The sequence below is a fragment of the Neovison vison genome, chromosome 3, assembly GCF_020171115.1.
Source record: "Neovison vison isolate M4711 chromosome 3, ASM_NN_V1, whole genome shotgun sequence".
NCBI lineage: Eukaryota > Metazoa > Chordata > Mammalia > Carnivora > Mustelidae > Neogale > Neogale vison.
This window is the reverse complement of record NC_058093.1, coordinates 4205325-4220117: the sequence shown is the minus strand read 5'-3', so window position 1 is coordinate 4220117 and position 14793 is coordinate 4205325. Positions and strand designations below refer to the sequence as shown.

Here is a 14793-nt window from a genome sequence, read left to right as displayed (position 1 = left end):
CCAACTGCAGTCTCTTAGTAATATACACATGTAGGGGTTCCTGGGAGGCTCAGTCGGTTGAGCGTCTCTTGATTTTGGCTAAGGTCACGTCTCGGGGTCATGGGATGGAGCCCCGCATGCTCAGTGGGGAGTCAGGTTGCAGATTCTCTCTCCCTGGGCCCCTCCCCAGGCCCCATGCATGCATGTGCTCTCTAATAAATAAATAAATCTTAAAAGTAAAAAAATAAATAATAGGAGACATATTTACCCAAGGTCCCTGAATACAGAAAACACAGGGATAGGGAGTTAGCACAGAGCAAAGCTGCTCTATCTGCTCCCCAAATCTTCTTTTTTTTTTTTTTTCTTTAAGATTTTATTTATTTATTTGACAGAAAGAGAGAGATCACAAGTAGGCAGAGAGGCAGACAGAGAGAGAGGGAGAAGCAGGCTCCGGGCTGAGCAGAGAGCCCGATGTGGGACTCGATCCCGGGACCCCAGGATCACGACCCGAGCTGAAGGCAGAGGCTTAACCTACTGAGCCACCAGGTGCCCCTCTGCTTCCCAAATCTTAACCACCTGAGGAGGAAGCTCAGAGCAGAGCGACAGAGCAGCCAGCTACAAGGTCAGGACAACCGGATACAAACAAGTAATTACCTTAAAAATACAAGAGCTATGCGGTGAGTTCACACACTCAGGAGGAAGTCACATGTCACCTAACACCTTCCAGAACCACTTTTAGAAAAAGTCAATGCTAAGTGACTGTGCATGAGCAGAAAGAATCCAGTACTGGGAATGAGTGCTTAGACACACATTGTCCTCCCTAAACCCACACGGGCCACTCTGTCCCCACAGTGGGAATTAGGGAACACGGGAGTGGCAGAGAGGAAGCCCCGTCATTCTCCAGAGCATCTGTCACCATCTGAAACATCCTTTATTTTAGTGACTTCTCCTGGTTACTGTTTGTCTCCCTTTGGGAACAGAAGCCCAGCAGGGCTTGGACTTTGCACAGCACCTGAAGAGCTGGTACTTGGCACACGGCAGCACTCATGGAGCAAACAGTGAACGAAGGAATCAGTACTGCCTCCTCTGATGGGAAAATGATTTCCTAGCCTCAAATCCTATTCCTTATCTATACGGCAAATTCCGCATGCAAGACTCCCACTGTCCCGTCTTCGAGCTCCTCAGAAACGGCCACACACCCTTCCCCAACACACCCAAGTGCCTTGCCCACGGGGACCCAAACTCAGACACCTCTGGAAATGCAAGGGCACTATCGATAATTACACGCCTTCAATGGGAAGCCGGCTGTCCAGGGCAAATTGTAACATGTGCTCTTTCTACATCTCCCTCCTTTTTAAAAAATAAGTTATTTATCTTTTTTAAGAGAGAGTCGGGGAGGAGTAGAAGGAGCAGGAGAGAATCTTTTTGTTAAGATTTAAATTTTTTATTTAATTATTTTTATTAACATATAATGTATTATTTGCCCCTACACACTTCATAGCCCTCACCATTGCACATACCCTCCCCAATGTCTATCACCCCACCACCCTCTCCACACCCCCTACCCCCAGCAACCGTCAGTTTGTTTTGTGATTAAGAGTCTCTTATGGTTTGTCTCCCTCCTGATCAAGATGGGATCGGGAAAGATTTTATTTAGATTAAGATTCAATAGAGAGGGGGAGCACGAGCAGGGGGTAAAGGCAAAGGGAGAAGGAGAACCAGACTTCCTGCTGCTCAGAGAGCCCAAAGCAGGACTGGATCGAGAACCCTGGGTTCATGATCTGAGCCAAAAGCAGATGCTTAACTGACCAAGCTACTCAGGTGCCCCAGGAGAGAGCAACTCGTAAGCAGGCTCCACACTCAGCACGGAACCCAATGTGGGCCTTGATCTCACAACCCTGAGATCATGACCTGAGCTGAAATCCAGAGTCAGATGCTCAACCGCCTGAGCCACCCAGGCGCCCCACTATATCTCCCACTTCATCACGGAAGTTCTCTCCCTTCTGTAGTTAGTTACTGGTCTCTCCCCCACAGCAGGCTGTGGATCCTCAAGGACAAATTCAACTTTGTATCCACAGCACCTCACGCATATGCAGATGCTTAAAAATGCAGACTGAATGAATGAACCATCACTTCCACACGGGGCTCTGGGATCCCTGAGACAGGCTGCAGCTGGGAAGAAAGCTATCTTGGGCAATGCGGGCAGCAAGTCCCCTCCTGAGGCTGGCACACCAGGGCCTGTTCCCTTTTGTATGGATTTCTGTCCCAAGACAGCCCCAGGACACACTCCTGCTTCTCCAACCTCCTAAGTCTGGGGCCCTACAAGCTTTACTGAACTTGTGATTTCCATTCTCTCTGACTTGGTTAACTACCCCAGACTGGATCAGGACTAGTATTTGCTGTTCCCCATTCAGACAGACTCCCACACACCCCCTTTCCCTAGCTACCCTGTCCTACCGCCATACAAGTCCCAGCAACAGACCTCGGCCATGTTTCTTACTTCAAGAACAAAGGGGATGCCCCTGGCCACGGACCCTAAACACAGCCTCTCTAGATAGGGCTCCCCACATGGGTTCCAACTATAGTTCTCTTTGCTGGAGATGAAGTGTTAGACAAATCATCTTCAGGGCTGAGGCCTTGTTGCCACTCCTTTGGATGAAATGGATCTGAATGTTGCAGAATTTCTTGGGGCCTGTCAAAGACCTGTAAAATCACGGCAGGAAGAAACCTATTTAGCTGAGAATCAAACTTCTCCCTTTAAGATGGTATCACTGAAATAACTATGTATTAATTATTCATACTGTGGTATGAACGTGGGCTTGGCATTACAAACAGACTTTTCAAAATAAACTTCCAAGTATGAGATGTGCATTTTGTGAGAAGGGATGTAAGTGCTCACGGCAGGGGCAGGGGCGCCTGGATGGCTCAGTTGGTTAAGTGTCTGCCTTCAGCTCAGGTTCTGATCCCAGGGTCTGGGATCAAGTCCCACGTTGGGCTCCCCCCATACTCAGCAGGGAGCCTTTCCCTCTGTTGCTCCCCCTGCTTGTGTTCTCTCTTTCTTTCTGTCAAATAAATAAGTAAAATCTTTAAAAAAAAATTCTCAGGGATCTATAATTAGGATCTGAGACTTCTCAGACACACAGAAACACTTTTCATTAATGAATGTATTCTCATATCACAATGAGCTTCATGATAAAAACATTATGGTCGCAAAGAATCAACCTTCCAACTTTAGTTTAAAATGGTTCATAATCAGAGGGCACCTGGGTTGCTCAGTCACTTAAGCATCGTGATCCCACTGCCCTGGGATTGAACCCCACATCGGGATCCCTGCTCAGCGGGCTGCCTGCTTCTCCCTCTCCTGCTCCCCCTGCTTGTGCTCTTTCTCTGTGTCAAATAAATAAAATCTTCTAAAAAAAAAAAGTTTGTAATCTGAAAGAGAAGTTGCTGAGGTGTCTTTCTGCCAAGAGTATAGACCCAGTAAAACAATAAAATGAGAATAAAAACTTGAAAGTCAAAGGCAGTAAGTTCCATCCAAGGAGCTGAACACGCGCCGGGCCCACAAATGTTTCTTCTCACCACAGCCCTAGGAAGCCTTCAATTTAATGGCTGCCCTTCACTGCCACATCGCCACTGCCCAGCTACGATCAAACTCTCTCCTCCCCCTCCTCCTCTGGCAGTCCCTCCAAATCAAGAAGTTTTCCAGCCCGTGGTTGTCCAGAATCAAATATCTGCCAAGACTGAAAGCAAACACGGGGACTGCCGTCTGCTTATTTTGACCCTTAGGAGTCAGGCAGAAAGATGAAAGGTAATTTCAACTCTTTTCAAGACGGTGTCATTCCAACAGGAAATGTTGGCTTAAGGAGTCTACACCGGGACTCATGGCATGTGGACTCTGTCCTGAGCAAGTCACTCGTCCAGGTCAGAGGCCTACAGAGATGCAAAACCTCACAGACCACAGCCTATCAGCTCCTGACTCAAACCGCAGGAGACAACAGGCATCAATGGCGCTTTCTAAGATAACCATCGACCTTCATTTTGTTTTCACAAAAGCTTCCCTCCCTTTGTCCATCCTTTCCCCTCCTGACTGGTGGTTGGAACAATCTTGGTTTCTGTATACTTAAGTTAGGAGAAGACAGTGTCTCCATCAGGAAGACAAGAATTTTATCTGCTTTGTTCACAACCGCACCCCAGGGCCTACCAGACAGCCTGGAACGCGGCGGGCGCTCTGCAAATACGTGCTCAGTAAATGAGTAACTTTTCTAAAGCAGGAAGTAGAAAGCACGTTAGATGGGAAAGCCCGAAATCTGATTCTGCAAGTGAGTTTCCGAGAGGTGCAGAACCCATCAGAGGCTCAGTTATTCCGAAAACTGAGAGGAGAGGAATAAGACAGAAGCCTCAGCAAGGTAACGCCCCGTCACCTAACTTTCTCTCTTTCTCCTTAAAAAAGCGCTTTCACACTCCACTATACAAACTACTTCTCTGAGAATTCAGGGTCTAATGGTCATAAGAGTTTTCAAAAAAAAAAAAAAAAAAAAGCAATTTTCCTCAAAGAATTCCAACTCTGCTGTAGAGAAAAATACGGGTATCACAAAAGGGAGGACATCTGAATCGTCCGTCCTGGGCCTGGACCCCAAGCTCCAGACAGCCAGCGCTCTAGCACATCTTGAGATACAGCTGGAAATATTCTTTGTAACGTTTACCTGGTTTACCTTCCAGGAGGATGACAACGGGAGTAACAAAGACGTAGAACACACAAGCCTTCCAGCAATGCCACTCTCTGGACAATGGCATGTGGCCCTGCAGATCCATCTGGCCCAGAATTAGGAACCAAAAGGTCCCTCATGACAGAGGACTCACGTCTGGACCACTGACATGAGCACTGTGCAAATCCTCCCATTAATTACTTTCTCATTTTTAGGTGAGAATAGCCAAATTTTTCAAAGGCACGTTTCTCAGTTTTTAAAACTTGTTGCAGGGTTTTTCCTTTACTAAAAGAGAAAGACTGTGTGCTTCACATAGTGCTCGTAATGCCTGACGGAACATGGCGACCCATTATATCCCGAGCTAAGGACACATTTCAGCTGGCTCTTGGGCTGCGAGCACCAAGAGGGGACGCAGGTCACAACACACTCTTCCTTCTGTGTCGCCGTGCTCTGTCGGCTAGACACTCGATCAGACAGTAAAGGTGCTCTAGATCACGAATAAATGGAACCTGAACATTCAGGATTTAAAGAGCACCACAAAATGATATTAAGTATTAGCTTTCTTTTTTATAAGAAGGAGAAGAAATTCTCATTATACGCCATGAAATTTTTAATTAACACTGTAAATATCCTACTAAGAACGGTTTGAGTTCACTGAAATACCCGCAGTGAGATAACACAGGTAAGATGAAATGAAAAATTATTTAAAACCTCTTTTGTTCCGTAGTCACCGAGCTCTTAAGAGAAAAGCAATGAAAAAGCCACAGACATATGCAGGGGAAGGATCCTGACCCACAGAAGCTTCCATCTCATTAAAGAGGATGACACAGAAACACAGTGGGGAGGGTTCGGGTAACTCAGGCAGAAGTCACGTGTGCACTGAGCTTTCAGAACAGCCCCGAGGAGACGGGCGAGGTTTTAACCGTAGAGACAGGGTATGCAGTAGGAGTGGAAAGAAGACGACGTAAAAAACTGGGCTCAAAAGGAGGTTCCGTGAAGGCACTTGCTGGCCTGCGGGCCCGGAGAGGAGAGCTGGGGCTGAACTGCACGAGGCCTCCACACCAAGCCACGAAGCCCGGAGGTCACTCAACTAGGAAGGGAAGTAGCATGCTCTGCTTTTAGGAAGATCTACGGGATAATAATAAACTGTATCTAGAGCTGCAAGGTCAAAAAGCAGTCACCCAACAGAGGCCCGTGGATTTGGTAAGTAAAGTATCACACGGATTGGCCTAGTGCTATTCTGAGTGGAGGGAAACCAAGGAGTTCGGTTATTTTCCTCATCTCCTCATCTCTTCCCTGTCATTCCTTCCTGTCTACGAGGTCGGGTGATCCGGGGTAGTTCTCCATGAATACAGTTCTGGAGTCGTCCGAAGGTACTAAGTCCTCACTAGGAAACGTTAAAAAAAATTCGTAATGTGCAAAGAACCTCAGAATCACACTGGAGAGGCACTCTTCACACAATGGGACAGGCGGACGCTGTCACCTCAGTGGCCTCACGGAGCCCTCCTTTCTCTGTGCAGGAGCCCAGAGATACCACCCTCGAGGTGGGGCTCCGGACATAGAGGGGGGCGAGTTCAGAGAAGAAGGGAGCAGGAGAAGAGATATGACCACAGAAAACACCCTCGAAAAGGAATTTACATACAAAATCATTGTTTATTTTCATTTTATTCATCTATATATGGACACTATCTCAAAGTCATGTACCTACATGAAATGTAAATCTTTTTCAATGACCTGAAATTTAAAGAGAAAGATCATTTCTGGACACCTTCAAAAACACATGAGCTATAAAGGAAGAACCTGGGTGTTTTTGAAGACCAACAGTCAACACCAGGTCAAATTAAATTCCAAATGTCATCTGGCGTAAATTAATTGGCAAAATTTTCAAAGTATACATAGTCGGAGCAGCTGTTTACATTTTTTATTCAAATTGGGATCAAGTTCTTGAAACAGTTATGGTTACAATACATCAAAAGCCTAAATCATCTATCTTATTATACTGCAAAATTCCTATTTGAGAATGTCAGACTAGGTTTTAGTAGGAAACCCAGCTAGCACTGACCCCATTTCAGACACTATCAAAGTTGGACACTTACAAGGAATGACTCAGGAAAAATGCTTTAAAGGGAAGTGGAGGGGCGCCTGGGTGGCACAGCTGGTTAAGCACCGACTCTTGGTTTCGGCTTGGGTGGGGATCTCAGGGTCCTGAGACTGGGCGCCGTGCTCCCTGCTCAGCACCGAGTCTGCTTGAGATTCTCTCTCCCCCTCCTTCTAACCCTCCCACACGAGCTTTCTCTCTCTTGCTCTCTGAAATAAATAATCCTTAAATAAATAAAGGAAGTGGTAAACATCCCACCACGGAGGAGAAACTGGTAAGAAAGGGCATGTTAGGATGCTCGAAGTGTGTCCCGTACTTCTCATTATTACAATAACTACACTTAGCACTGGTGACCGCAGCTGCTCTCCTTTCCTAGAGGGCTGTGGTCCATTCCATACTAAGCACCTGACTGATACCGGGTAATTATATTATCTAAATAGCTACTTGGTATCTACCCCTCCCAAGAATCCTAGAAGTTAATCATTATTTTCCCACTGAACAGAGCAAACTGCTTAAGTTCTTTTTTTTTTTTTTTTTAAAGATTTTATTTATTTATTTGACAGATAGAGATCACAAGTAGGCAGAGAGGCAGACAGAGAGAGAGAGAGGGAAGCAGGCTCCCCGCTGAGCAGAGAGCCCGATGCGGGACTCGATCCCAGGACCCTGAGATCATGACCTGAGCCGAAGGCAGCGGCTTAATCCACTGAGCCACTCAGGCGCCCCAAACTGCTTAAGTTCTGAGTTGAAGTTTTGTTGTTGTTGTTTTTTTTTTTTCAATTTGCTCAAGATTACATAGCTTGTGAGTGGAAGTGCTGGGACTGGAACCCAAGTCCTACTCAACATACTCTCAGCACTTAATTTACTCTGAGGTGCTGATAGTGTCACGGTGAGCCGGCACGGCAGCGGAGGCTGACGCGAATCAAAAAATCCCATAAAGCAGTGTTCAACTGTAACTATGACAAGGGCAATGCCTCTGACCTTGGCCGGAGGGGGCGAGGGACCGCTCTTCCCTGGGCAGGTCTAAGGCAATCTGAGAACGAAGGAAGAACAGGAGTCGCCCTGGGGAAAAAGGAGGGAAGAACATTCCAGGCAGAAGGCACGGGATGTGCACATAGGACGGGTGGGACTGCACGTGGCCGTAAAGGACCAAGCGAGATGGGAAGGAGGGCCTGACTCAAATCTGGCGAGTTTAGATTCATTATGTAAACTCGGACTTGCACGGCCACCCCAGGACAGTGTTTCAGAGACCATGGTGAAAAGTCTTGTTGCCTAACTCAATCTAATAAACATTTACTGAGTAGAAGGAAAAAAAAAAAAAGATTTTGTCTTTATTCTAAGCACACTGGGTATTTATCTTACAGCTGACTGTAGCTGAAGTAAGGGGGTGAAGGAGGCGAGCAGTGCCGCACAGACTCAGAAATCTTTCCGGGGTGGGGATAAAAATGGCTATTACAGAGCTTGAACTTCTGTGTTCTAGAATACACATCTGTTCCATATCTAAACATCCCCAAACTGGAGATCAAGGCTGCGATGGAAGAAAGACACGCCGGCTGGAGATAAAGTGAGGCACCATTAAGGTTACCCTGGAGGGCCTGGGATGCGGACAGAGACCCAGAGAAGGAGCCCCACCAAGAGACCGACAGAGCCCGTTTCTAGCTGAGGTGCGCAGCCGATGACTGTGTCCACAGCCCGGCTCCCCTCCCATGAGCTGCGTGGCTTTGGGAAAATTTCCCCATTTGTAACCGTATTTACACCTCACGGAATTATTTTGAGAATAAAATGAGTTATCATGCATGTAAATACGCAATAAATACAAGCCATTATTACATTATGAAGATTCCTTGCAGGAATGATCATGATTTGCTACAAGCAGTAAAGGGGGCAAGCGCCGGTGACCGCCTACCTGAGGCAGCCCGCTCTGAGACCCGCATGGATGCAAGGAGCACCGGAAATCTTGTGAGAAACGGGATTCCCGGCTTGTTAGAGGTAAGTCTAGGAGACCGGATGTTGCATAAGCTCCTGAAGGACCCTACCACCCCTGATCTAAGCATCTGACTTTGGGAAGCGTGGTTTCAAGGCCTAGAATTTAAGACAGAGATTCAGTCATCAAATAAAGGATTTCATTACAGTGACTTAACTACAACAGAGAGAATTTTATAAAACAAATACAAGAGTTTATTTTTCTCCAGGCAAAACGAAACAAGATGACTTGCAAAATCCACTCGTAGAAAAAACCAGAACAATCAGAGCCCACTCGGTCGGCAAAATAGACAGTATTTAGCTTTCAGCAACCGTGTTCAGGGAGGCCTTACATTTTTAGTTCCAAACAGGCCAAAAATGTCAGTATGTGCCATGCTATCAAGAGAAACATCTAAGACTAGGGTACCCATATGCTTTAACTATTAGATTTTATTTTCTGTCAAAAATAACAGCTCGTCTTCAATCAGAGAGAGAAAATGCTATTCTGCGAGACCACGACCAGAAGTCTGCGGGCTCTTCCGCTGCCATTCAGAGCTCTTCAACCCTGGTGCTATGCAATTACTGTCGATTGTTATTTACAGGAATTCTTTACACTAACGAGTGACCTTCAGGAAAAAATCAAACAAGCAACTGGCTTCCAGGAAGGTGAAACCGTGGGCCTCATGCACACATTTGGTGAACGATGTCAGAGTCTGTGAAGATTACTAACTGAAGGTATTACTCACTTTTTTCGTTCAAAACCATTACACAACCCAACACTCAGGATCCTTCTTGACCCACCCCACGAAAATGCTGCCTGGGCTCTTTAAAAGAATAAACAATGTGCATTCTTGTTTTATTTGCAAAAATAATTAGCAGCAGCTGCTACTTACATATAATTTGCAGCAGAACATATTTTACATACTGAACCCAAATATTTCAGAACATAAAGAGCCTGACGCCAAGTGAAGTATTCTGTCTTTTTTGAAATTTAAAATGAGGGCCTAACAATTAACTTTCACATTCCTCCATCTTATTTTAAAAAATGACAAAAACATTTTCCTGAGACTCAAAGGAAACAGCTGGACACATCTGTCCACTACACGTCTCTGCAGTGAAAGAGAAACTCGATGCTTTAATCCCATACTTACATGTGAGGGCTCAGTTCATAAAAATTTCTGTTCCTGTAATCTTCTACTTTCTCTGGTGAATAAATGGGCAAGGACCGGTATGGGTTAACGGATATAACCACGCTTCCAATGTATGTCTGCAAAAGAAAGAACAAAAAATACCCTCATTATTACACAGGATGTGTTTTAACATCTTAAATCTCAGCGACTCATGGCTTCACCCTTTTAAAAAGAAAACTGGTTCTACTGCTTGACCATTCATATTTTTCAAGAACACTTAATATCTCCAAAGACAGACGGTCAATAATGTTTATTCATTTTGCTGATAAATGGAAGGCACAGATTTATATGTTGAAAATACCTTTCAAAGTAAATCTCCAGATTAATTTATGATCCTGGATAAGAGTTCTCCACAGTCCTGTCACACTTGCCAAAAATTTCGTCACCAACCACAGCTAATTTTGAGCAACAGCTATGCTTTCCCTTACTCCGGTTAGAACCAGTGTCTCCTTCTGTCATCTCTACCCTGCTGTTTCAATCCACTGTAACCCAGGGTCTCACTCCGTCTGAACCACATCCAGACCTATCAGCCAGACCCTCTACTTTGGGGCTGGCCTTACCCCAGCCTGTCAATCTCTCCAGTGGGCCCAGACAGCATATGGCCCCATAGGAGAGCCATAGTTATACCCTGGGTGTTCGAACAACATAATCTCATATTCTATCTAACATATTATAACATCAGAATTTAAATGTATTTTCTAAAGGAGAATCCATTTAATGTCAAATTTAAATTCAATGTGGAATGCAAATGTACTTCTGGAGGGATCGATGCTGTATTTTCGCAGACAGGAACCCTCTCACACTACAAAGTGGAACGCTATTAATCTTCCCTTTCATTTTGATCTGGATTCCCAGCAGCAAGAGTAGTCTGGTTCAGCTCACTCCGTACAAAGACTAGCAGGCTGTGAGCAAAAGTCACGTAACTGGAACTCATTTTAGTGGCTTCGTTTTTCCTTTCAGTTTCAACATCATGGGTTGGGGTAGTGTGGAGACATGAGCAATAATACGTAAGTGATAATTTTTTTTTTTTTTTTTTAAAGAGAGAGGTGAAAGAAAAAAAGAAGGGGAAAGAGTCAGCTCCAACTTCCCCACCCTTCCAGTGTCATGCAACAAAAGGTGGCATTTTTAGAGCAACAAATTTTTCCCATATTGCCACCACTGGATTCGAGATTGTCAGATCCTTCTAGAAAACTGAACAGAATAGAAAACAGAACGGTGTGAGGGTACTGACTTTTTTTTTTTTTTTTTTTTAACATGGGTCACAGTTATTTTAACTACAAAAGACTTTCTCTTCCAACCCAGAAAACTGAACAGGTCATCTCTACACATACTTTTTCATCCTGTCAAGCATAGGCAAGGCCACTGTTATGAAAGAAAACTCTGTTCCCACGCAATTTTCTACATTTATTTCTGACATTCATTTCTGACATTCTATCAGGAGGACCAATTAATCTGGCCGGACAAGATTCCAAGTTTCCCAACTCTCCACGTTTTCTAAAAGGTTTCTTCCCACTCCAGCCTACCTGGGCAAGTAGGTGGGAGATGCTGGAGACTGAGTAACAGGCATAATCGCGTCTAACGAATATACCAGAATTAGCTACACTGGTATATACGAAAATGTAATGATCAGTTATTCTTTTAATATCTGTTGATTAAAAGATCGGCCTTCTTCAATAGAAAAGCACAAGACTGCCCTTTTTAAGGTAATTTCTAGAACATAATAACTGAGACAAATATTTGCTGTTGGCAGAGAAACCAATGGTCAAGTTGTTCTTTAAAACCAAACTTCCCGGTGGCTAAATTCTTGATAAAAATCTGCCTCTGTAGCATTCTGACAGAGAACAACTTTGCTGCCTCAAACCCAAAATCAAAAGCCACACGACTGGGTTATAAGTTTCTCTTTGTTACTTGTGAATTTTATACATACTGAATTATGAATTCTCCCCGCCCCCCCACCCCGTTCTCTCCCTGTCACCTCAAAAAGGCCTGGCCCATTGAGGATGCCCTGTCGAGACTTGTAAACCGAATGACGGGCTTTAACGGGGCCGTTTGTCACTAAGAAAGTCCCTCACCCAGAACTCTTCTTCTGCTCCACGACAGTCGCAAGTGCACTGTTTACGGTGCCCAATATGTTATGAAACCTTCATGCCACGTGTTGCCACCAAACGAATCCTTACTCTATCCTTTCCCTGCAGGTTCCCACTGTGGGACACTGTTTGCAAAGACGGCCGGAACAACCCTTCCACCCTTGCAGGCATAACCCTCTGAAATCTAACATTGCCACTCTTTCTATCAAGAGATAGTTTATTCCTCCGGCCTTCAACTTGGACTTGTCCATGTGACCTGACTACCAAATGTCCAGCGGGACATTACAAGATGACACACAGCAGAGGCTTGAAAAGTACCTGTGCAGGATGAACCCCTATTTCATGGCTGTGGCTGGAAGCCAGGACGTGAATGGGCCTGAGCCCCACGCATGGCTGGGTGCCCTGAGCTGCAGAGCCTGGCGCCCGGCTCAGAGCGAAGCCATCCCCAGCCAGCCAGCCCCAGTCAGGCCACCAGATGCCTCAAGTCAGACGCATGATCCCGGCTGAGAGCGGCAGGAGACAGAGCAAGCTCAAGTCCACCGAAATTGCTACCCCAGAGAACGGGGCACAAATAAATAGTTGTTGTTCTAGGCCACTAATTTGGGGAGCTGGTTTGTTACAGCAACAATTACCGGTACCCCAACATGGCTCAGGACGAAGCAGAAAAGGAGTCAAGCAGGACAAGCTTTATCAACCTAAAACAAGGAAACAGGGCGAGAAACGGCACTCTCTCTCCTCGCTAGTTTGTATACATGTTCCAGACACGGAGCCTCTAATCTCGAATGCCTCACTCGGCCTGTCCTCTACCGGGACGCCTGCCCTTGCTGTTTGTGGGTTTCTTCCTTGAAGGGTCTATGTGCATTTGTCAAAGATTTAAATATTCCCACACTGTGGCAACAGAGTAGCTCCAATGTTCCGGCACAGTCCAACTTTCCGGAGACACAGAAGGGTTCCTCGCCGCAGCTGCCCGGCTGCGCGGGGCTTACGATTCCACGCTGGCCTGGCAGCTCTGCACTCCACATGCGGGCACTGCGGTACCGGACTGTACCTCCTCTCCGGGGATCAGGTCAAGAGTACCAACAGTTCATGTTCACGTCAATTAACAACTGGGCTTACAAATGAGAAGACATTATTTTTCTAACAAGCCATGGTATATTATTTAAAGTTGGTATCTGCTTATTGCACCGGGCTCTAAAAAGAACTCTGCACTAACTCATTCAGCAGCCGTTGGCATTAAGAGGTTGGAGACAGGACATAGGGTTTCTTAGAGCCCAGTAGTAAGTACTAAGGGCTGGGTGTGTCCAGTTTATTCTGAATATGTCACGGAGAAAAAAAGGAGGAAAAAAAGCAAAGCTTATAGATCTTTACAAAAGGGAGCGACAAACATCATCCCCTGTGCCCGCCCCTCCCCCCTCCACTCACTCCTTGACTGGTAACGTGTGCGTCACCTGTGTCCAGCTCGGACAGTGCCTGCACCAACTGGGCCCACAAAAGGCCTCCTGCAGCTCAGTTCATTTCTCAGCAGACCACTTCGATGGCTGCGCTCATGTCTCAATTTCGTCCCTGCGGCCCCAAAGAACCCAGAGAAACTACGACTGGAATCCAGATTCTCCCATTAAGCAGATTACACCGCAAGGGACTTCTTCGCCGTAAAGGCCCAGACTATCTCTCAATTAGGTTCTATCTACCTTCTCTAACAGAGACAAGCCTGGTTCTCATTTCCCTAGTATGTATGTATGTATTTGCTCAACCAACCTCCTAACCTTCTCCTAACTACTCCACTAACCATCTCTGCCACTTCCCGGCTCACGACGTCCACGTTCCCAGCCCTTGGCGCCCGCAAGGACTCAGGCACACACACACTACCACCACACCACGGGAAAGCCCCCTTTAGTCCTGCTGCCCTGTGGGACTAGCCTCTGCCACCTAGGAAGGAAAAAGGAGGTGAAGGGGAGGGGAAGGGGAGAGGGGAGAGGAGGGGTGAGGAGGAAGAAGGAAGCTGGGGGTGGGGGAGGGAACAAGGAGGAAAGAAAAGGAGAGAGAGAGAGAAAAAGCTCTAACTTTTTATAAATGGCACATTCGATTACCAACCTTATCTTTCATTTCTCAAGGGCAGACATTAGATCAAGAATGCACAAACATTCCTAAGTTCAAACAATCTCCGTCTTCATATTTCAGATATCTGCAGCATTCCAGAACAGATGCCTTGTGAATAACCAAATAATACTCAAGAGTATTCCTGTGGGGCGCCTGGGTGGCTCAGTGGGTTAAAGCCTCTGCCTTCAGCTCAGGTCATGATCTCAGGGTCCTGGGATCAAGCCCCACATCAGGCTCTCTGCTCAGCGGGGAGCCTGCTTCCCTTCTTCTCTCTCTGCCTCCTCTCTGCCTGCTTGTGATCTCTGTCTGTCAAATAAATAAATAAAATCTTAAAAAAAAAAAAGAAGAAGAGTATTCCTATTGTGATCAGAGAGAAAACTATTCAGGACCCACAGAACCTTCCTGGAGGACTTGCACCCAGCAATTCAGAACGCAGAAGAAAGGCCCCCGATATATGTAACCCAAAGATCAGGCATTTGCATCTTTTAAGGTCTCCCCAGTTGTGGCTCAATCAGTTAAGCCTCTGTCTTTGGCTCGGGTCATGATGCCGGGGTCCTGGGGCTAACCCCGTGTTGGCCTCCCCACTCAGTGGGGTGCCTACTTCTCCCTTTCCCTCTGCCCTTCACCGCCCCCCTAAACATCCCGCACTGTCTCCTGCTTTCTCTTGCTATCTCTCT

The 14793-nt window shown here is 46.1% G+C and overlaps 1 protein-coding gene and 1 long non-coding RNA gene across 9 annotated transcripts in view; one reads left to right on the top strand and one right to left on the bottom strand.

Moving 5' to 3' along the window:
* The window catches only part of MYO1B (myosin IB), a 179790-nt gene that overhangs the window by 118372 nt on the left and 46625 nt on the right, over positions 1-14793 (bottom strand). For all 6 annotated transcript variants that reach the window (XM_044241189.1, XM_044241190.1, XM_044241192.1 and 3 more), the window contains one exon: positions 9894-10009. In XM_044241189.1, the coding sequence (XP_044097124.1) occupies positions 9894-10009 (116 nt within the window). The remainder of the gene's footprint in view (positions 1-9893; positions 10010-14793) is intronic.
* On the top strand, positions 4314-13957 carry LOC122902135. Of its 3 annotated transcripts, XR_006383750.1 has the most exons (6): positions 4314-4385; positions 4699-4900; positions 8261-8444; positions 8631-8769; positions 9345-9477; positions 12128-13957. It is a non-coding gene; the product is annotated as an uncharacterized LOC122902135 (long non-coding RNA). The 3 variants fall into 3 exon arrangements; XR_006383748.1 differs by having other exon boundaries at positions 8261-8769; XR_006383749.1 differs by lacking the exons at positions 4314-4385; positions 4699-4900 and adding an exon at positions 5258-5888 and having other exon boundaries at positions 8261-8769.